The 22,733-nt window shown below is 52.7% G+C and overlaps 2 protein-coding genes across 2 annotated transcripts; both read right to left on the reverse strand.

Moving 5' to 3' along the window:
- LOC138392370 (lysozyme-like protein 6) lies at positions 1 to 3,527 on the reverse strand. Its single transcript, XM_069483134.1, has 4 exons — positions 3,389 to 3,527; positions 2,313 to 2,471; positions 1,284 to 1,362; positions 1 to 70 (listed from the first exon to the last, which is right to left on the reverse strand). Exons 1-4 carry the CDS (start codon positions 3,525 to 3,527, stop codon positions 1 to 3), a joined length of 447 nt encoding a protein of 148 aa, XP_069339235.1.
- Positions 3,528 to 11,213: 7,686 nt separating this feature from the next.
- LOC138392371 (putative pleckstrin homology domain-containing family M member 1P) lies at positions 11,214 to 22,284 on the reverse strand. The gene is made up of 6 exons (XM_069483135.1): positions 22,084 to 22,284; positions 21,214 to 21,223; positions 18,623 to 18,815; positions 13,841 to 13,904; positions 13,211 to 13,368; positions 11,214 to 12,408 (listed from the first exon to the last, which is right to left on the reverse strand). Exons 1-6 carry the CDS (start codon positions 22,282 to 22,284, stop codon positions 12,297 to 12,299), a joined length of 738 nt encoding a protein of 245 aa, XP_069339236.1. The 3' UTR covers positions 11,214 to 12,296.
- Between the last annotated feature and the right edge of the window lie 449 nt (positions 22,285 to 22,733).

The raw sequence follows: 22,733 nt of genomic DNA on the forward strand, positions 1-22,733 counted from the left end.
TCATTCCAGGCGGCATCCTGTCATCCAGTAGGAGAGTGGCCGGCCTGAGCAGTGCAACCTCCATTTTACCCTGTGGAGAAAAAAGACACGGTTCTTGCTTCCCACTTAGTAGCATCTCCACACACTCGACCCAGTTCTTGGTGAGTTTTCCATGCAGAGCAACACCCAGAATCCCCTTCGTTACTGGCCCTCTGGTCTGTCCTTCACTGGCTCCTCTGATTCTTCCAGTGAATGTCCCTCATCCCTGGTATTTGCCCTCTTCTCTGATCACTACCCTTCCACATTTTCAAATCCTCATCTACCTCTGAATGGGGAGAGAGCACTGTTTTACAGGGCTGAAAGCTACTAAAAAAACAAAACAAACAAAACCACAACAAACAAACAAACAAACAAACAAAAAAGTGCAGCCATTGACTCTCCCTCCAGAGAGGCTCAGTTCTAATAATCATCAATGTCCCTTTTGTACAGTGTTTTGAGTACGCAAAGCATTTAACTCCCTCCATGCTGACAATCGCCTGTAGAGGCAGCCATTTATGCTATTTATATACCTAGTTTGTAGCTCAGAGAAGGTAAGTGACATCCGAATGTCCCCCGTTAGCGAACTGATAGCTTTGGGGGTGTCTGCCCAGCTGACGAGCGCCATGCTTTTAATAGAAAAAATTGCCAATCCTGGCAAGAGCGCTCCTGCGGTAGCCACGATTACCTGGCTAAACGCCTGTGGTGCCAACAGCTGATTGGACCAAGGGGGAACACGTGGCCTAAGCTGAATCAGATTCTCCATCTCAGGAACTTGGGTGGGAACTGAGGGTGTTCAGACCCTACAGTTCTTTATGACTTTAGCACGCAAACATGGGGCGCACATACTGTGTCTTGTGGACTGGGGAACAGAGAAAGCTGTGAAGCGAATGCACCAAAAGAAGCCAAAGGCTGCCAGGGAAAGCTTGCTGACAGTTTCCAGCCCTGATTTCATTCCCTTCCTGAGGCCCAGCTGCACCCCTTGAGTGGGCTCAGGGAGACACCTTATCCTCCCAGAATAAATTTCCCCCAGCTAGCTCAAGTTGTTTTCTGTCACTGCAACTGAAAGAGTTTTGTTTAATACAATATCAGAGAAAGAACCAGATCTCAGGTCTTCTAGCTCAGATCTCCAAGCCCATCCACCATCCCACATTTTTTCAGATGTGGCAAAGGAGTGCCCATGAGTCCTTGCCTACTGCCCCTTTCTCTGCCACGTCCTCCTTCCTGGGGCTCTGCCCGCTAACTTAGTCCCACCGTGTCCTCCTCACCATTTGTTCATCCCCCCTGATCTGGACACAATCATTTTTGCACAGTGAATGCCTGCGAGAAGGTTGGGGTTCAGCAGATCTGAAAGGGAGAAAGAGAAAACCTGTGAGGGCAACAGAGGACAGTCCCCAAACCTGAGGCAGACACTGGCCCTCCCTGAACAGCCCTATGCCACCTAGCGGCTGAGTACTTCCAGTCCAGGCAACGCCTCCCTCTCAGGGCCCCATTTAGACATCTTTACAATGGCTGCTGGAGGTTGGGGGTGGGTAGGGTTGGAGGTAGGAGGGGGCAGGAGGACTGAGAATTGGGCCCGTTCATTACTATTCTTCCTAGCCAGGGTAGATGGTGGTTCACCCACAGTTTGGTGGGGGGGGGGGCGGAGAGGGGGTTCTAGGAAGAGGAAATGCCAAAATAGACAGCACAGAGGCCATGGTAAAGTCCTGCCTAACTAGGGGGACTCTTCAAGCAAGGAGCCCAGGGACGTTAGTGAGAGTGTGAAGGAGGAGGTGAGGGACAGAGTCATGGGCCCTATCGAGCCTCCTGGATCAGATTTAAGGTAGAGAGTTTGCACTTGGCCTTTGCTCAGACTATTAACTGAAAATACACTGAGTCATTAGAACGGAGCCTTTGAAGCCACCAGTTTGGCCTTCAGTGCTGGTTCTCTTCACGGGCCTCAGTTTGCTCATCTGTAAAGTGGAGATCATAAATAGTTTGCCTGGAAAGTTGGGTGAAGTGAGCTGTGCATGTAAAGTGCTTAGTATGTAGTATCCTCTCAGTGGAAGTTTGCTGCAGCCGCTCTACTACCACTGGCTGTACAGAGCCTTTCTGGATCCTACTCAAGGATTCTACAGAATCTCCTAACTGCATGGGCATTAGGGCCACTAGTTCAACCCTCGGCTCACTAAAGGGATTCCCTAATTCTTTGGACCATCTCTCGGGGGGCATTCCCAGGCTGTGGGTGGAAAGAGAAGTCCTGTGAGCAGAGCCTGGTCTCCTCTCTCACCTCTCCCACCCTGGGGCCCTGGCCAGACCTTGACAGTCCACATGGCAAAGGTTTTCCGAGTGACTCTTGTAATCGTTGCACCAGTAGTGGCTGTTGATCTGGAAGAGGCCATAGTCATAGCTGCCATCTGCATTTTCATTTACCTTTGATATGTTGAAGTTGCTTTCTATAAAAGCCAGGCACAGCCCTTAGAATGGAGAGGAGGAGGTCAGGATTTAGAGGGAACCAAGCCAAGTGAGAAGGGAAGTGGAGGAGAAAGGGCCAGAAGGGATCAGACAAAAGGGACAAGGCTCAAAGGCTAGATGGAGCCAGAGGGCTGGAAACGCCCATTGGCCTCCCTTCTCATCCCTTGGTTCATCCTCCCATTCATCAGCACAACCGCTCACCCAGCCTTCCATCCATCCATGCTTTCTGCACTTACTGAGCACCTACTGTGTACCAGGAACTGTGCAAAGCCCAGTGAGGGACATTCGGCTGGGTCAAACACAGATGCTGCCTTCAAGAGGCCTATGTTACAAGAATAAAGATATGTACCTAAAAAAAGCCACAAAGCAAGATAAAAGGAGAAAGTGTTACAAGACAGGTGTGCACAAATTCTGGGCAAAAGTGGGATAACCCTTCCTTGCAGGAGGATGAAGCCTTTGTACTGGCTGTTCCCTCTGCCTAGAATGTTCTTCCCCCAGACATTTGGGTGACCAGGTTGTTCATTTCATTCAGTGCTGCCCAAGTCACTTCCCTATGTAAAACTGTGTCTCCTGTCACTCCCCCGCTTTATTCTTCTTCATAGCATTTATCACAACCAGGCAGTACTGTCTATAACTGTGTGTTTATTTACTGCTGCTCTCTTCCCCTGGAATGTGCGCACTATGAGGGAAGGGAACTTGTTGATCCCCCATGTCTCCAGCATCCAAGGCAGTTCTTGATACATAATAAGTGCTCAGTTACTAACTGTTGAATGAATCTGAAGTGTTGGGAAAAGCTTCTTGGAGGTGGGGGCTTTTTGAACTTGGCTTTGAAAGATGAATGGGAAAGAAAGAAGCTGGCAACTTAGGGCATGACTAGGAGAGGAGGACAAATGGTAGGGAAGGGGCTGATGGCACTCACAGTCACTCAGGGAGTAGCCCTCAAACCCATCCATTTCCTCCTGGTGCAGCACTTTGGCCAAGTCACAGCGATGGATGAGGCTGGCCTGGTTTACAACAAGGAGGCAGCTGACCAAGGGGATGAGTAGCTCCCTCGTCATCCTTGGAGGGGAGAAGGTATAATCGAGGGCCTATAGTTTTAGGGCCTCACGGACTTCCTGCTGGTCTTCTCCGAGAGCCAGGGGAATCTAGAAAGAGCAATTAAATGGTCTTGCTCGCTCACTGCTTGCTACCTTCCTGTCCTCTCGTTTATTATTTTATATATTTTTTATTACGGAAAACTAAACACTTACAAAAGAAAAGAGAATAGTATCATGAACCTCCATATACCCATTTCCTAGCTTCAACAGTTAAAAACCAAGGCCGATCTCATTTCATTTATAGGTCCGCTTTTAATGTGCACCCAGCTATGGGCAGCATTCAGGTGCTGGAGTGGGGAGTGAGGTTGACAAAGGAGATTAATGAAGACTGTGCTTCCCCAGCATTGTGTGTGTCTGTGAGCATGTGCTTTCAGAAGGATGACCAGGACACTGGGTGCTAATCTCCCCACAACCCTGCATCCTCAGACCCATGACACATGACCTTCCCCTACTCTGCCTTGTGCAATTCCTGGTGAGCTGGCCACGGAAATAACCTTCACCTTCACACTGTGTGTGTGTGTGTGTGTGTGTGTAGAACAGCAAGGGCTCTGGATTCACACTACCTGCTTTCAAATGCTGGGCTGCTATGTGACCTTGGGGAACACGCTTAACCTTTCTGAGCCTCATTTGTAAAACAAAGATATGCTAATTCCTACCTAATAGAGTTGTTGCAATAATTAAGTGAAATAATGCCCAGATCTTGGTTTCACACTCTCCGCCAAAGGGGACCAAGATTCCCATATGGCTGATTCCCAGGCTGGAGCAGGAAAGGGTTGTGAGTCTGGATTATCTTGTTGTAACAGAAAGTAAGAAAGTGCTTAAAATATGGATTGGCACTTGTCAAATAGCCCCAAGAGCCAGCTCAAAAGGGGATGGAGTGGTGAAATAGGGAATAATATTTTTTTGTAACAGCTTTATTGAGATATAATTCCCAATATATAATTCACATACCATAAATTAATTCAGTTAAAGTGTACAATTCAATAGTTTTTAGTCTATTTACTGAGTTGTGCAACTATCACCTCACTTGATTTTAGAACATTTTCATCAATCCAAACAAAACCCTGCACCCATTAGCACTCCTTCCCCATACCTCCTCCCCAGCCCTTGGCAACCACTCATCTGCTTTCTGTCTCTATGGATTTTCCTTCTCTGGCCATTTCATATACACAGAGTTACACAAAATACGGTCTTCTGTGTCTGGCTTTTTTAACTTAGCATAATGTTTTCAAGGTCCATCCATGCTGTAGCATGATACTTCATTCCTTTCTGTAGTTGAATAATATTTCGTTGTATGGACATACAATTTGTTTATACATACATCAGTTGATGGACTTTTGGGTTGTTTTCACTTTTTGGCTATTATGGATAATGCTGCTATGAACATTAATAGTCAAGTTGTTTTGTGGATATATGTTTTCATTTCTTGGGAGTAGAATTACTAATCATGTGGTCACTCTGTTTAAACTTTTGAGGCCTGCCAGGCTTCAAAAGTGGCTGCTCCCTTTTGCATTCTTATCAACAGTGTATGAAGGTTCTAGTTTCTCTATATCCTCACCAACATTTGCTATTATCTGTCTTTTTGATCAAAGCTGTCCTAGTGGGTGTGAACTGATATCACATTGTGGTTTTGGTGTGATTGTTTCTCTGATGGCTAGTGATGTTGAGCATCTTTTCACGTGTTTGGCTATTTTTGTATCTTTGGAAAAATGTCTTTTAAGAACCTTTGGGCCGGGCACGGTAGCTCACACCTATAATGCTAGCACTCTGGGAGGCCGAGGTGAGCGGATCGTTTGAGCTCAGGAAGTTCAAGACCAGCCTGAGCAAGAGTGAGACCCCGTCTCTACTAAGATAATAGAAAGAAATTAGCTGGACAACTAAAAATATATATAGAAAAATGAGCCGGGCATGCTGGTACATGCCTGTAGTCCCAGCTACTCGGGAGGCTGAGGCAGAAGGATAGCTTGAGCCCAGGAGTTTGAGGTTGCTGTGAGCTGACACCATGGCACTCTAGCTGGGGCAACAGAGTGAGACTCTGTCTCAAAATAAATAAATAAATAAATAATAAAAGACCTTTGCATATTTTTACAGTGAGTTATTTGTCTTTTTTCATTACTGAGTTGTTAACAGTTCTTTATATATTCTGGATACTAGACCCAAATCATGCATCATCAGATATATGATTTGCAGATATTTTCTCCCATGCTCTGGGTTGCCTTTCACTTTCTTGATAGTGTTTCTTGAGAGCCCCAAAGTTTTTAATTTTGATGATGTCCAGTTTATCTATTTTTTTCTTTTGTTGCTTGTGTTTTGGGTGTCATATCTAAGAAGCCATCGCAAAATGGTTTGCAAGGTAATCTGGGACCATTAGACCATCAAAATAAATGATAATAATAGATTATGCATTGAATGTGATAGGAATCCATGGGTCTATGATATAATAAATAGACAAATAGATACATATGGGGATGAAGCAGAGAGCTCTTCATGACAGTAAGATGCTGACTGGGAAATGCGGAGGCAGTCATGAAGTTGGAAAAACATCACCATTTTGCAACCATAATAGATTGGTGTGAGTGAGAATCTTCAGTGCTAACTCTGAGGCGGTAGGCTGCCTGATGAAGGCCTGGAAACATCCACTGTCTTACAGGGTCTCTCTACTGATTGCGCATTAGTTGCATGGAAAAAAAAAAAAACAAAACAGTAAACTATACAGTGGAGAAAGCAGATAGTATTTTGACCTTGCAATGAAAATTAAAATCACCAGTGAGTAACAGAGTGGCATTATGTGCCTCCAGCTGTGACATCCCGAGAAGGACACAACGTGACTTATGCAGTATTCTGTCCCCAGATGCATTAGCCTGTGCCTAATCCCAAGAAAACATCAGACAAAGAGAAACTGAGGGAAAAATCTGCACAATAACTGGCCTGTGTTCTTCAAAATGGTAAATGTCATGAAAATAAAGAAGGGGGCTATTTCTGTCACTGAGGGGGTGTGAATCTTTCCCCTTAAGCCAGGTGTATGTTGCTGAGGACAAAGGCTTGGGTTCTTGCATCCACCACCTGCAAGTGTCAGGCAGCTTCTGGGCGGTGGCTACTCAGGTGGGCTTGTTTCCTCTTACCTCTCCTGTGCTGTCTTTTTTTTTTTTTTTGAGACAGAGTCTCGCTCTGTTGCCTGGGCTAGAGTGCCGCGGCATCAGCCTAGCTCACAGCAACCTCAAACTCCTGGGCTCAAGCGATCCTCCTGCCTCAGCCTCCTGAGTAGCTGGGACTACAGGCATGTGCTACCACGCCCGGCTAATTTTTTCTATATATTTTTAGTTGTCCAGATAATTTCTTTCTATTTTTAGTAGAGACGGGGTGTCGCTCTTGCTCAGGCTGGTCTCGAACTCCTGAGCTCAAACAATCCACCCGCCTCGGCCTCCCAGAGTGCTAGGATTACAGGCGTGAGCCACCGCGCCCGGCCAGTCTCCTGTTCTGTCTTCTAAGACTCACTCCACACCAGCTTGGGCTGGGGCCATTCTTTTCCTTCTCCCCCTCTCACCCAGAGTCACCAGATTTAGCAAATGAAATTATAAGATGCCCAGTTAAAACTGAATTTCAGACAAACAAGCCACCCCACCCTGACTCAGTGGGTTCCCTCAGAGATAGTTGTCACCGAGCCTCGGGAAGCAGGGAGCCCCATGCCTGCCCAGTAAGCCCTCTCTTGGGGTTCCCTCGGGTGTGTTCCCACCCGCCTCTGAAGCTTACCTCTCTCCCATCCGTCTCTGACCCAAGTCTCAGCCGGCCCAGGGCTTTCTGTGAGGATCTGTAGAACAAGGCCGTTTGGGGTAGGAGCCTCCTCTTCCTCACCACCTAAGCTCCAGCCCCGCCCCACTAACAGCTCTCCATGTTCTAAAGAAGGCGGGAGTGCCGGGCCTCCCCAGCCTTCTGGAACCCCAGTTCTGTGATGTCATCTGTCTCCTGGAAATACGTTGGTTTTAACCATGCAAATTGGCCAGGCTTCAGGCAGCAATGGCAGACGGACAGGTGACAACTGTGAGGAAGACAGCTGGGCGGGAAAGGGCAGAGAGTGCTGGATGTTCTGCCTGCCCACCTCCCTTCCTTTCCAGGAACAGCACCACCTCTGGGGGAACTCCTTTTCTTGTGGGGTTTTAGTGGGGGCCGCCAGTCACAGGCCCTGTCTCCTGGCGACAGGGAATGCCTGTGCCCTCGTCAGTACATTTCGAAGTGGAATTCCGTGGAGCGGCTCAGCTTCTCACAGGAAGCCGGTGGGTATAGGGCCAGAGGCCAGCAGTTTTAAATCATGCAGGTGCAGCTCATCTGAGGGCCTAAGTCTGGGTAGGATTCCAGTTATTTGCTGGATAGATACTATCCTTGCCTGCAAGGTGCTTACAATCTAGTTGAGAAGAAAATGGACGGATGGCTAAAATAAATGATAAAGGAATCACAAAGTCAGCAGGACCCTTGAAAGTAATATTTTCCAACATACTCCTTGCTAATCACGAGGGATGGCTACCTAGCTACATAAAGGATGGCCATGGAGTCAACAGATCTGAGTTTGAATCTTAGTCTCTCAACACTCTGGTGTGTGACAATGGGCAGGTCACTTAATCTGAGACTTAGGAGTCTCATCTGTAAAATAGGGATCCTCAAACCTATGTAACTGGATTTACAGGACCAATAAATGCAAGAAACAATGTTTAAATTATACAATACAGTGCCTGGCATACCATGGGCACTCTGTAAACATCAGTGGAACCTCCAGTGAGATGGAAGCTGTTAGGAGTGGTCTTTGCTGTGACTGGAAGTGCAGGTTGTTTGCAAGTTCTTGCCTATGTGGAGCTGAAACCTACCCGCCACAGCTACTAGTATCAGACGGGAAGTCTGGAACAGACACTGTCAAAGGCAGAGGAGGAGAATCCCGAGACCCGAGGGGCAGAGTGGTCAGCAAGAAAAGAGCCACCCTGAGGATGATCTTGAAAGAGCATTCTACACATTCCACCCAGCTCTATCTCCACTGGCAGTGCCGTAGCTCTGAACGGACTGAGGAACGACCCGCTGGTGCATGATGGACTGGGACCTACAATTCCTTGGCAGCTAGAACTGAAATTAGTCGTCCTGTGGTCATCTTTGGGTGTTTTCAACACTCCACTGCTATTTATACGAGGGCTGTCTGGAAAGTATCCAGCCATGTAACCGTTCTCCTTATATTAAGAATGGCTGGATACTTTCTGGACAGAGTTTGTATATACACAATTACATACTGGCTGTCAATAATAATACAAATCAATAATAATGGCTGCTATTATTGCCTGCTATGTACGTATTAGGTAACGCATGCATTATTTCTTGAATCCTTACAACTCTGTGAGCAAGCCACTAACATCATTCCTTCATGGGGGGAAGAAACTGAGGCTCAGCAGGCCAAGTAATTTGCCCAAGGCCACACTGCAGGGAAGTGGCAGCAGCAGGATTTGCACATGGGACTTGTATGGCAAAGCCCATAGTCTTAACCATGACACTGTATCCCCTCCAAATGATTTAAGCTTTAAAAATTGGGACCCAAATGTAGAAGCTGTCGGAAGCCAAAGGTTTGTTGGTGAGAAGCCCAGGGACTGACCTAGGAGGAAGCGCCTTAATTAGCAAGCATGTACACAGCCAGCCTATGTTCCAGAAAAAGCAACTTTAAAATGACAATGAGGAGCAAAGACTCTGAGCTGGACTGGTGGCAGGCCTGTGTTCCTTAGTCCACCTATGCCCGGCATAGCTGGGGCGATCCCAAGGACCAATTCTATGACAAAGCTCAAATTTGCCATTCATGTCATTAATATAAAGTCTGGCTCCAGGCTTCTTGAGCCTATTTACTGTTCTTTTATAGAAGCTTTTTCTTCTTTTTTTGAGACAGGGTCTTGCTCTGTTGCCTGTGGTAGAGTGCAGGATGAGATCATGGCTCACTACAGCCTCCAGCTCCTGGGCTCAAGTGACCCTCCTGCCTCAGCCTCCCAAGTAGCTGGGACCACAGGCACATACCACCATGCCCGGCTAATTTTTCTATTTTTTGTAGAGACAGGGTCTCGCTATGGCCCAGGCTAAGCATCAACTTCTATCTTCATAAATTTGATCAGTACTGTGTTGCCAGGTCCCCTGATACTGGGCATTTTATAGGCTTTAAAAGAAAAATGTCACAATGGCATTTTCAAATCAACTTTCAGATCCTTTGCATGAGGACAGCCAACAGCAAATAGAAAAGATGCCACAGGGGGCATCCTTGATCCAGAGAGACCAATCCTGTCAGGGCTGCGGAAGTGAGTGCTGCCTGAGATCGGGGCAGGTGGGGTACCGGGGCCTCAGGTTGGGGTGTTTTATGCTTCCAGAAACACACCCATTGGCTATCCCCCTTGGTGCTCTGGTGACTGATGAGCTCTGGACCCCAAGCCCAGACACAGCCACGGGGAGCCTGCTGGGGAGGGGGTGCTGCACGGAGGGGGCAGGCGGAGGGGACAGGCAGAGGGGCACCGGCCAGTGCTGGGGCCCGGGCTGGCCTGGAGTAGCTCCTGGGGCGGAAACAGGACAATGAGTGGCTGTCAACTCCTCCAAGGCCCAGGGAGGGTGTGATGGGAAAGAGGAAGCTTGTGGGGGGAGGGGAGGGGTTCCCAAAGAGGAAGGGTCTGGGCAGATGTGGTAGCAGAGGGAACCAGCGTCTGGATCCTGCCAGCCACGCAGAGGACACGAGGGATTCTGACCACACCACTACCTGCCCGCCTGGCTGCCTGGTCTGTCTCCTCCAGACTTGGTCACCAAGGCGATGTGCCCTCCCATACCTGTGTGCCCACGTGCACCCACTCCCCCTGCACGTCCACGTCCCTGTACATGTCTGTGCCCCCCACGCTGTAAGGACCCAGAGGAGGGGGACAGGCACCAGCTGCCCCTCCTTACCAAGGTCAGATCTTCCTCCTGGCCTCTCCTCCCTTCACCCTCTCATGCAGGTGGGCATTCAGCTCCAGCCAAGCACAGTGGACACAAGCCCCAGTGAGCTGCGGCCCCTCCTCCAAGCCCTTGGGGGCCGTCTTATCCTCTCCCACCAGAGGTGCTTCCTCCCCAGCCCCAAGGTGGGGCATTAATGTGGGCTTTGGGGCTCGGGTGGGGATAAGGACACGCCTGCGGGTTTAGGAGGCTGTGGGTCTGGGCGCAGGTGATGGGAGGAGGAGCCGGTGTGGTGCCTCCACCTGCCTGCCTGCTGCCTCCTCTCTTCTATTGCACATTCTTCCAGCTCCTCCTCGGGCTGGGCCGGTGACTCAGCAGCAGATCACCCCCAGGGAGGGGTGGGCAGGCTCATTCCTTGACAGTGACAGGCAGATCTCCACCTGAGGCCTCCGACTCTAAGCTGAGGACCCCAGGGCTGAGACAAGAGGGCCTGCTGGGTCCAGCGTGGGCGGGTGGGAGTGAGGCAACAGAGGGAGCAGAGGGACCACACCCCCACAAACCTCAAAGGTCTCAATATAACTGTGAAAACAATTCCAGGCTCCCACCCCAGCCCCAAGAACCCCCTCGAAAGGCAATCCTGTGCCCAGGAAATTTCCCAGTCTCCGGCAGAGCCCTGCTGGGCAAGTCCAGTGAAGCTTTGGGAATTTATGGCTTTGTAAGACTGAGGCTGGGGCTGCTTCCTCAGGGTAGCTTCTCTGCCCGTCCCTGCACATCTCAGCAGTGGAAGGACCGGTCACTACTCCACAGTGCAGGGCCCAGCAGGCACAGCGCCCGAGGCCAGCCCCTGCCTGGGCTTGGCTGCCCTCTCTGGGGTCAGGCGGGCAGGGGTTGTGACCTGAGAGCCCACAGCAGGTGGGCCTGCGGCGTGGGTAGCACCGCCCTGCCTGTCTGCCTAGGAGTGAGGAGGGCATGGGGATGAGGGGTGGGCAAGGTGATGACCTTCCCTGAACCCAGGAAGGTGCAAAGTGCTAACAGTGCTGGTTGAGTCATTTCTCCTTCTCCCGCTGGGACCAAGAGCCCAGGCTAGAGAAGAGCCAGGGGCTCTGACACCGAGAAAGGGGATGGGCCCTTCAGGTGAGGAGTGTGGGAGCGGGGAGAAAAGACGACACAAGGAGAGGAAGCAGGGGTCACCGGGACCGGCCCCACCCTGCCAACGGGCAGTTTGGCGCATGGCAGCAGGGGCGGAAGAAAGGCACCCGGTCCAGCCGCCAGGCTCCGTCCGGCATTGGCTCACCTGCCCAGCTACCTGCCGCTGCCAAGCCAGGCCTGAGTGGCTCCTGCACATCTGCTCAGGGTGAGAATGTCCGGATTTCATGGGTGACTTGTGCAGGCTCAAGAATAAAAAAATATTTTCTGTTGCAATATGAAGGGGAAAAACCCACCTTAAAAAACTAGACCTTTTAATCAGGAATGTGGAATTGGCAATGCTCCCCAGTCTCATTTCCACAGTGTTTGAACAGCCCTAACGGAGGTGCCGTGACAGTGGTGACCAGGGCCTGGTTAGGAACAGGCCCCCGTCCAGCCCCAGACAGGGGGCATCTGGCGGCACCCCCACCTCCTCGAGCAGAGGGTAGCAGGGTGGCCCTGGGGCATCATCAGGGCGTCCTGGGCTTTCTCTGGGAGGCCCGTGCTCTGGTCACATCTGAGGGTCTTCCCGCCAAGGGGACACAGCTGTGACACAGGCTGTGCCCAGGCCGTTGGCACTCACCCCCTGGCCTCCAGGGTGGGGTCTGGAGGTGGGGATTAGGTGAGAATGTTCTGTTCCTGGTGCTTGCGCCGGCGGGCACAGCGGGGGCAGCCCTTCTTCACCACGGCCTGGCAGCCCTGGTGGAAGACGGTCTTGCACTCGGCACACCTGGGGACAGAGAGGCATACGCTGCTCTTGCTGGCTGGGCGGGAGGCCAGGGCCGGCCAGTGCTTTTGACAAGAGCCCGTGACACGGCTGTGGCTGTGCCACTCGGTCCCTGGCAAGAGAGTCTTGAAACAATGCTTGCCAATAAGTCATGCGATACACGCTGATATTCTCTGTCCTATTTTGTTTTTTATAAATGCTGCCTGAGGTTCACTAAATGATTTCTTGCCTATGCTTGAAAGACTCTGCAGTATAAAAGTCTGCTGAATCCTGGCCAGCAGACACCTACTGTAATGAACTAGCGCTAGTTCCCAGCGTTAGTGGGAACTCCCCTCCCACATGGGTTTAGGAAGGTTCTCGTGAACTTTTCCATTTAGAGGCTCCTGATAATGAGCAGTGACTGGGAACAAGAATGATCACGACAGCAGCAGAGGCAGTGGCAGGTACCAGCCACCAGGTGCCCACTTTGTGCCGGGCCTTGTGCCAACACTGCAGGGCAGTAACTCATTCAGTCCCTCCTCAAGCCATTCACAGCCTGAGGCCCCGGGAGGCCCTGCTCCGAGAGCCAGCGGAGCCCTGTGAGGGCCCATCTCGTCCCCCGAGCTAGACCGGAGCTGGCAGGACTGCTCAGGCGCAGGCTGTCCTAGACAACCTCCCACCCCTTGGCCCGGGCACAGAGTGATGTCCAATGTGTTCCTGCACCTCAGAGCTGGGCCTGCCACCCCGGGACGCTCCACCAGGCTGTGGGTGTGGGTGTGGGGGCTGAGGGGTGGGGCTGCGAGGTGCTGGCTGGTGTTCCACATACCTGGCTGTGGTGTCAAACTCAAAGGGGAAGATGATGTCGTGGTGGTGGCAGATCTGGCAAATGAAGCCATGCTGGGTGCACAGGTCGCAGTGGTAGACGTGCTGGGAGGCAAATTCGATCAGGGCTTTGAGGAATCCTTCATACACCCCCTCTGCGATCTAAGGAGGGCAAGCGCAGGCCACCAGGCCTTTCAGCAGCTGTGCCGAGGCACCCCGGCACCCTGCCTGGAGAACTTCTACCCTCAGTTCCCACGTGGGCCAAGCAAACCTCCCCGAATCAGGCTGAGTGACGCAGGCGTCCGGCCCTTGTGCACGAGGTCGCTTGGGGGTTATGGGATTTACAGATGAGACCCGAATCCACTGTACCCTCCCTGAGGACAGGAGCATTCCCAACTCTCAGCCCTGTGTCCTGGGATTTGCTGGCGTGCCTGCGTCTTCCAGAGGGTGGGGGCACAGTCACTGTCCCGGAAGCCGGGGGCAGCAAGGCACCCTGTCCCGAGGTGCAGAAAAGCTGAAGATTGCTTCTTGCCTTGGTAGACTACAGGCACCCCCGACCCGTCTCCCTTTCTGATTTCTCCAGGAATGAGGTCCCTCTGGAGGGGCAGGCGGGAGGGGCAGCATGAAATCTCACCTGCTGGAGGTCAGCGACACTGAACCTGTGGGGAGACTCCAAAAGATAATTCCTGTGGTTAAGCCTTCAAAGAAAACACAAGAGATTGTTTAGAAGAGGAGACCGGGCTAACCTGTGCTGTTTGTTTTCGTTGGGCAGCCCTGCTAGCCAGGCAGGACATCTCCTGCCGGGGTGGGGCAGGGGCTAAGAGCAGTCAGCCTGCCTGGACCTAGGACATGGACTCCAAGGTGACTAACCAGCTGCTGGGACCTTGGGCAGGTTACTTAACCTCTCTGAACCTCAGGTTTCCTCCCCCGAAAAATGGAGTTGTTTTGAGGATTAAATGACATATTTATTTAAAGCATCTGCCACTGTGCCTGGCGCATAGTAATCACCTAATTAATAACAATGAGGACAACGATGACAAATGTTAACACTTATGCCAGGAACTGGGCTAGGAGCTGTACACGTATTCATTCACTTAATCTTCAGATCCCCATCATAAGCCGTGAGGCTGGAGCTATTATAATGCCATTTTGAGAAGAGGAAACACAGAGAGGGTAAATAACTGGCCTGGGGTCACACAGCCAGTTAGTGGCAGAGCTGGAGTTTGAATGCAGGCGTCTGGCTGCAGAGCCTGCACCCTTATCCTCCCTGGCAAGGCCTGTAGACATCGATCGCTGTAATTACCGCATCATCGCACACCAGGCACAGAGCTGGGGGCAGAAATGCACGGGATGTGGCCTCTGCCCTCCTGTAGCTCCCGGTCTGGCCTCGGGACAGACTTTCCTCTCTGGTTTCAGTGCCACGTGAGAGGAACCGAGATGTGTCCCACGCACAGCAGATCCCATTTTGGAGCTCGGGGTGGGGAGCAGAGGACCAGGGCTCAGCCGCCAACCCAGCTCTAGTTTCCACCACACCAATGGCAGGGATCCCGCCGGTCACATCCTGAGGGACAGAGAGGAAGCACCTGCCGAAAATCCCCTGGTACAAAACACTGCCTGGCCTTGCTGTGTGTGTGCGTGGTTAGTGGGGGCGGGGGGAGAACAGGCTGTGTCACACGATGCTTGGGAACCTGCCCCAGGATGCCCTGGACATTGGCGGGCAGGATGGTGCCAGCCCTGGGCCTGGGCCCCCAGGGTGCAGGCTGTGTGGCATCTAGAATGGGGGCTCAGCCACAGTCCCCCTGCTGGCCTCAGCTGTGGTCCAGAGGGAGCCCCATCTGGGGTGGCGGTGATGAGTCCCACCAAGCAACCAGGCAGGCCATGGGCGAGAACACTGCCAACTGGCCACTCAGGTGACCAAGCTTCCAGCTTTCTGAGGACAGGAGGCTGCCATTTACCACCAGGAAAACACAGGTGTGGGGGGCGGGAGGGACACGCACAGGCTGGCCCTGAGCTGGCAGGCGGGTGGGGCTGACTTGGATGGAGAGTTCTGTCATCTGCCCTCTGCCCACAGTTATGGAAGCCCTGGGAGCCCCTGTCCCCTGGGCCTGTCACACTCTCAGCAAGGCCCTGCAACTGGTTTCTCTGCAACGCTCAGTCAGGCCAGAGGAGAGAGAGCGCTGGCCCCGGGGTGAGAGGCCACTTCTCCTCCTGCCTCCAGGAGAGAAGCCAGGTGCACTGGGGCGAGCCCCAGGCCTACTCTGGGCCTCAGATTCTCCAACCACACAATGAGGGGGCCCGAGGCTGACTGCCTGGGAAGGGACCAGAGGAATCTCTACGGCTCTCTGGGAGAGAGTGCAGGACAGAGGAAAAGGCTGCATCTTAGCCCTGTAACTAAGGGAAGGGCCCTGGCCACCCCCGGCCACCCTCCCTGGCTGTGGGGGCACCTGAGGTCTGATGGGTGGACACCCCTGTGGGGCATGTCTGTGATGGTTCTTTCCCAAAGGCCTGAGAGGACACTCCCAGGGGCTTCTCTGGCCCTCGGAGACGTGTCCCAGGCCTGTGGGACAGAGAGCCTGGCCAGGCTGCTGCCACCAGCACAGGGCAGCTCCTCCCTGACTTCGGCTCCCACATGCAAGGGCTCCCCAGGCCTCAGCCCTCTTCTGCGCGGCCTCCCTCTGGCCCACTCAGCCCGGCCTCCCTGCTCCCCGGGGTGATCCCCACGCCAGCCCTCCCAGCCTCTCCCTCCACTGCCCGCACCCCGCCGCCAGCGCAGTCTTGCCTAAACCGCTGATCAGACACGACAGTCTCATGCTCAGAACCCTGCAAGGGCTCCCCACTGGTGGCCTTAGTTGGCACATGGGCCCTCCAAGCTCTGGTGAGTTGTGGTCCCACCTGCCTTCTGCCACGGGTCCCTAAGCTAGGAAAGGCCCCTTCCTGTCCTTTCTTCTCTTTAGTCACTTTTCTAAACCCTAGTTCAATACACACACGATGGCCGGGCGCGGTGGCTCACACCTGTAATCCTAGCACTCTGGGAGGCCGAGGTGGGAGGATCGCTCGAAGTCAGGAGTTCGAGACTAGCCTGAGCAAGAGCGAGACCCCCATCTCTACTAAAAATAGAAAGAAATGATCTGGACAGCTAAAAATATATATTAAAAAATTAGCTGGGCATGGTGGCACATGCCTGTAGTCCCTGCTACTCGGGAGGCTGAGGCAAAAGGATTGTTTGAGCCCAGGAGTTTGAGGTTGCTGTGAGCTAGGCTGACGCCACGGCACTCTAGCCCAGGCAACAGAGTGAGACTCTGTCTCAAAAATAAAATAAAATAAAATAAATTATAAAAAATACGCACAGGATGCCACTGGCATCCACAGGGTGAGGTCTGGAAGCAGGTGGTGGTGGATTCCAGAAGGTACCTGGAACGGGCTGCTTTATTCCCTTTAATAAATATCCTTCCCTTTGAAGACTGTCTTTGCAAAGAAGAAAAATATTTTTTTAAAGAAAAAAAGAAGAGAATCTGCAAACCTTCAGCTCAGATGCCATCTCCTCGGGGAGCTCCTCTGACCCCTGCCACGATGGCTGAGGTGTCCTCCCTGGGACCACATGCCACACTGACCCAGAGCCATCTTTGGTGTAGGCTCTGAGCCCTTCATGTGTCACTCACAACTCAGAAGGCCACTGGAACTTGGGGACCACCAGCCTACTTTCTAGATGGGAAAGCTGGCACCCTAGAAGTGAAGCCACTACACTGACTCACGCTGCGGGTTTGGGGCGAGGCAGGGGCTGTGGGTGCAGTGCTGCTGTCTGGGGTGAGCAGCAGGGCCAGGCAGAAAGAGGCAGGACTGGCCCTGGTGACCAGCACAGGCCAGCTCAGAGACGGGTCAGTGAAGTCCATGAATAAACCATCTCAGCAGGGTGGGGATGGCTGAGTGGGGCCGGCACCCAGAACCCACCCTGCAGGCACCTGGTCTACACAGGTCTGCAGGTCTCTGCAGATGCGTGGCCCCCTGGCCTAGGGAGGGTGACGAGGCCCCACCTGACCCAAGAGATTTCACCACCCTGGTCATGGGGGCAGGAGGGCAGACTCTCTGGAGTCCTGGATCCTGTAATCTCCAAGTTGGGAGTGAGTCAGCACCCGCTGAGAGATGGTGACCAGTCATCCAGCTGATGATCTGGGTGGACAGAGCCACCCAGGGGAGAAGTCTAAGGTCCCTCAGGACCTCCTTGAGGGCCCAGGGGGCCTGCACTGTGCACCCTGGGCCCCAAGGAGCACTGCAGGCATGGCTCCGAGAGAACCGCAGCCGGGATGGAGGAGGTGCCCTTCAGACAGGGGCTCTGTGTGCCAGCCCTGTGGGGAGGGGAGCCCAGAGAGGGGAACCTGGAGGGGCTTGTGAGCTAGTCCAAGTCCCCAGCAGCCCGGCAAAGGCAGACACGAAGCCCATGCTGGGCAGTAGGACCAGCTCTTCCACCTAAGGTCTGAGGTCTGCCCTCCTGAGGGCCCCAGGAGAGCACAGCCCCTCAAAGGCCGCAGCCTGGGCTGTGACACAGGGCCAGGAGGTGTTTATGGCAGGCACAGAAAGGCCTTCTAAGTCCATGCTGAACCCCAGCATCACAGCCCGTTCCTGAGCACGAAAGGCCCCAGGGTACCAGGCCCTGGGTACTGAGAAGCTTCCTGAAGGGCATCCTGAGGGTCCTGCCCTGATCTTGCACTCTTTGGGCAATTTTAGGAGGGAAGCTGCCATGGACACAGCAAGCAGCCCTGGGATGGAGGACTGGCTGGGGCAGGGAGGAGACAGGGCCCCGCCCTCTGTGATCTGGCCCTCGCCTGCCCCTCACCACACTCCCCACTTCCCTCCTTGCTCCAGCCAAAGTGCTCCCTGCTCTTCCCACGGATGGTGCCTTTGCTCATGGCCTGCACATGCTGTTCCTTCTGTCTGGAACACTCTTCTTTCTTTTCTTCCCCTTCCTAATTCCTAATTCATTTTTCATGTCTCACCTTAGAAGCCATTTCCTCTAGGAAGTCTCCCCGCTTTGCCCTGCTCTGATCTGGGCTGCCTGTCTCACCTCTGTGCCTCCAGGGCATCCTAAGTCTCTCTCCCGGCCCTTGCCCCTGGCTGGAGTTGCCAGCTTACTCATCTGCCTTCCCTGCCAGACCGGAAGCTTCCAGAAGGTAGGACCTGGCTATGCCTTGCTCAGTGTTACATCGCAAACCCCTAGCCTGGTGCTTGGTACTTAGTATATTCTCAATAAATATTTTTGAATCAATAAGTGAATATATGAACAAAAGCACTCGCAAAGGACAAGGTAATTTTCCAAGCTCAATGGAAAGATCTCCGCCTGGCCCTGGCATTTCTCCCAAGTGGATGCCTGGCCTCGGGCACGGGTCCCCTGCGTGCACGTGTACACGCGCATCGTGCTCACCTCTTGCTCAGCTCCTTCAGGGCGCCGCTGCGGCACAGGCCCAGGTAGTCCCCAAGGAGCTTCAGCTGCTCGCGGCTCCGCCCAATAAGGCGCATCTGCTCCACGTGCTCGTACAGCGACGCGTTCACCAGCTGCAGGTTGATGAGGGGCCGGCCCGGATCTGCGTCAGGAACTTGAGGGCCTGCCGGCAGACCTGGGGGTGGGAAGAAAGGCTGTTCAGGGGGCACCTCTGGGCCGGGCACGGCACTACCTACTCATTCACCTGAAGTACTAGCTTCATTTTACAGTTGAGGAAACAGGTTCAGAGAGATGAAGTGACTTGGCCACAGCTCATAAATGGTACAGTTGAGACTTGAACCCAGTTTATCTGACTCCCAAACCCACTCGCCCCCTAACGGCAGCTGCCCTCCCTTCCTGGCTGTGCTGAGACCAAGGAGGGCGCCCTAGTCACCGCCCCTCCCATGCCTTCCTGTCCTCCCAGCCCCACTTTCCTGCCTGAAGGAAACAGGCGCTCCCCTCCCGCCCTGACTCAGGAACCAGGTGTCTAGTCTGAGTCAGGCTCCAGCCGCAGGAAGCCGTGGAGCAGACACAGCTTAGTGAGGGGCTTCCCCTCCCCGCGGCTCTCCCAGCAGCAAGCACCAGGCACCCCGCCTCGTGTGGACTTGAGTGACCAACCTCAGCCTCTCCTAACTGATAGGGCGGTGACGGTTCCACCCTCGGTCCTGACCCTCATGCCAATGCCAATAACTGAGCACCCACTATTTGCCAAACACTGGGCTAGGGATGTTGGCCATGTTCCCCCTTCACCCTCAGAACAAGCCCTGAGGGAAGGTGTCCCCATTTTACAGATGAGGGAACAGGCTCAGAGGAGCTAACGTGGCGTATCCAGCCTGCCTGTGGAAAGGGAGCCTGGGCCTGACTGAGGTGCCGTCTCTGAACAGCAGGCTGCCATGCTGGCTAAGAAGTCCCTCTCCCTTGTGGCTTCCCCACTGCGTGACAAGAACAGAGGAGCTGAGACGTTCCCCATGGTCGACTACTGTGCAGTGGTCAGGAGTCCAGCTCTGGGTCACACCTGGATTGAATCCTGCCTCCACCACTTCCTGCCTGTAGGACCTTGTGAAATGTACCCTCTCTGTGACTCAGTTTCCTCATGTGTAAAATGGGGAAGATAAGAGCACCCAAGACCTGTGGGTTTGGGGCCTTACTGTGCGCTGTTGCTGCTCTGGCTGACCCACTCGTGCGGAGGCCTGGCTGGCACTAGCCAGCATCTGCCCGGGACTGGGGCTTCTTTCTCATGGGATTATTTTGAGTTTAGATGAACAGAGGTCACCCACGTGAGCTCCTGGCACAGGGCCTAGCATGTAGCACATCCTCGGTAAACATGCACTGCTGTTGGCTGCTGCTTGAGTGCCTGGTGTGGCCCTGCTGTCCCTTTGAGGGCTGGGGGACTTAAAAGGCCTTTAGGAGACCTGCCCCTGTATTAGGGGGCTGGGAAGACCTCTGGCCTCCTGTGTCCCAGCTCCACCAGCATCTCCTGCCTCCCCGAGCAATGGATGACCCCTTCTTTTTCCATATCCTAGGGCCCTGAGGTACCAGCCCCTCGGCCTAGGGGCAGCCCAAGGGCAAACTCCCCTGGTGATTTAGGTCACGCTGCTGTTCCCCAGCCCCAGCCCAGCTCTTCCCGTGACTCAGCCCCAGGCCCTGGGTGAGGCTCAGATGAAATAACGCGCAGGAATGCACACTGCACACTGCCAAGTCTGCAGATGGGCAGGGGCCTCATGCTCCCCGGGGGCTGTTCCTGCCCTGTGGGAATGGAGGAGACAAAGAAAGAAGCCCCAGGCCTGGGCTGACACCCTGCCAAGTGCCAGCCAGGCCTCAGCACAACTGGGTCAGCCAAAGCAGTGGCAGTGAACAGTAAGGCCCCAAACCTGTGGGCCAGCTCCTTTACTTTGATTGTTTCTGTCTTTCAGGCCAGTGATCTCTGAGAGCGAGATAGGGATTTCCTGATCTCAGATCTGCCTAGAAAAGCATTGTGATTTTCTAGTTAGAAAAAGGAAGTGGCACAAGGATTACAGCAACGAATGAGAGACGGTGCAACAGAAGGATCAGGGTCTTGTAAACAGTGAATGTGTTTTATGGTCAAATGGTTCTTTGCATTTTTGGTAATTTTAATATTTTATTTTACATTTAATATTTTAATTGTACTTACTATTTAATTTAATATTTAATTTTCTCTGTATAGTTAGTTAAATATTTAACACTGAGGGCAGGGGTAGGGACAAGGTAAACAATAAAAAACCCCAAATGAAGCCGACTTCTTTGGGGTTTCCCCTCCCCAGGGAGGTGGAGGCTGGGGTGGAACTGACTCAGTCACTTCCCTATCCTCTGACGAGGACACAGCCACACCAAGCCTGCACGGCCACAGCTTCTGCCTCATGTTCCTGTGCCAGTCTTAGTAGAAATCGGTGCCTTTGGAAGAAAGCCAAGTTTGCGCCCCTTGGGGCAGACCCTGACCAAGGGGATTCAGGACAGGACGTGTGCCAGGCCTTGGGGAGGGAAAGGTCACCCTGCCACACCTGTCCTCCCAATACCTGACACACACTGTTACAACCCCCCTTACAGATGAAGAACCTGAAGCGAATTCACCTGTGGTAACACAGCTAGAAAAGCTGCTAAGCTCAGCTGGAGAAGAGGAAAACCTGAAAGTCCTTAGAGAACATCCTATTTGAAAGCATTTGTTGAACATAAAAAAGTACCTAAGACATAGTGCGCACCAAGCATGTTATAAAGCAGTATAAGGACAGCGTGATCCCAACTTTATAAAAAGTAGATGTATATGTAAGTAAGTGTACAGAAAAGGGCATACCCTGAAATGTGACAGTGATTATTTCTGGGCTATGACACATAATTTTGATTTATCTTTGGGCTTTTCTATAATTTAAAAATGTTAAACAATAACCATGTATTATCTTAATAAAGAGGGAGCTCCAGAAAAAGTGCTCTTTAAAAACATGAAATAAGTAAGCTCACGCAGGGCCTGCAGGGCAGTGCAGTCACCTGGCCCTTGCGGGGTTTGCAAAGGCAAGGCTGACACCAAGGGGTGCAGCCACGCATCTGTCCAGCCTATATAGACAGGATCTATATCTAATCTATCCTTCCAATCCATCCATCCATCCAGTTGCTGGTCCCTTAAACAGCTTTGTCTGTTGCTACAGAGGACCATGCTCAGACTCCCACCTTGGGACCGAGGCAGGCACTGACAGGGCTCTGTCCAGGGACTGTAGACAGGCACCGAGCCTCTCTCTTGGTGAGCCCCCCTACATTATTGTGCCTGAACCAGTGACACTGGCTTCCCTGGAGCCAAACTCTTCCAAACAGATAAACAGCAGCAGCAAGGAGGGGACACTCCTCTATCCCTCAGCAGCCCTGTGTGGCCCTGACAGGCTGGGCTTCAGACTTACCGGGCACTTGGCGAGGTCCCAGTTGTGGATGATCCTGGCCGGAATCACTGAGGCATCATCTTGGTGGCAGATGTCACAGTAATAGAGGCCAGAGAAGGCACAGAGCTTCGGTCGCACAAAGGAGAAGCCGATCTGCCGGGAGCAGCCTGGGGAGAAGGGTGGTGTGTGAGCGGCAGGGCCAGTCAGCTCCTCCAGTGACATGGTAGCTACTATGGTGGAAAGGACCTGCTAGTGAATTTTTTAATTTTATTTTATTATTTTATTTATTTTTGAGACACTCTTGCTCTGTCTCCCAGGCTAGAGTGCAGTGGTGTCATCATAGCTCACTGCAACCTCAAACTCCTGGTCTCAAGTGATCCTCCTGCCTCAGCCTGCTGAGTAGCTGGGACTACAGGTGCACACCCCCACGCCCAGCTAATTTTTTCTATTTTTAGTAGAGCCAGGGTCACGCTTTTGCTCAGGCTGGTCTCCAACTCCTGAGCTCAAGGGATCCTCCCATTTCAGCCTCCCAGGGTACCAGGATTAGATTATAGGTGTGAGCCACCACAGCTGGCCTTAATTTTCTTTCAAAGGAAAGATAAAAATAATCATCACTCAGATTTTCAACACTCAGAATCAACCGTAATTCAGTCTCTAAGGGCCAGTAAAGG

Source organism: Eulemur rufifrons, chromosome 9 (genome assembly GCF_041146395.1).
Source record: "Eulemur rufifrons isolate Redbay chromosome 9, OSU_ERuf_1, whole genome shotgun sequence".
NCBI classification, from domain to species: Eukaryota; Metazoa; Chordata; class Mammalia; order Primates; family Lemuridae; genus Eulemur; species Eulemur rufifrons.

What these genes read in the sequence shown, in the direction of transcription:
- LOC138392370 (XM_069483134.1), bottom strand. Translation starts at nt 3,527, where the DNA reads ATGACGAGGGAGCTACTCATCCCCTTGGTCAGCTGCCTCCTTGTTGTA. An exon ending in GGGCTACTCCCTGAGTGACT is followed by an intron (nt 2,472 to 3,388) that starts GTGAGTGCCATC and finishes CTCCATTCTAAG; the next exon opens with GGCTGTGCCTGGCTTTTATA. An exon ending in TTGCCATGTGGACTGTCAAG is followed by an intron (nt 1,363 to 2,312) that starts GTCTGGCCAGGG and finishes TCTCCCTTTCAG; the next exon opens with ATCTGCTGAACCCCAACCTT.
- LOC138392371 (XM_069483135.1), bottom strand. Translation starts at nt 22,284, where the DNA reads ATGTCACTGGAGGAGCTGACTGGCCCTGCCGCTCACACACCACCCTTC. An exon ending in GTGTCGCTGACCTCCAGCAG is followed by an intron (nt 13,369 to 13,840) that starts GTGAGATTTCAT and finishes TGCCCTCCTTAG; the next exon opens with ATCGCAGAGGGGGTGTATGA. An exon ending in GAGTTTGACACCACAGCCAG is followed by an intron (nt 12,409 to 13,210) that starts GTATGTGGAACA and finishes CTCTGTCCCCAG; the next exon opens with GTGTGCCGAGTGCAAGACCG.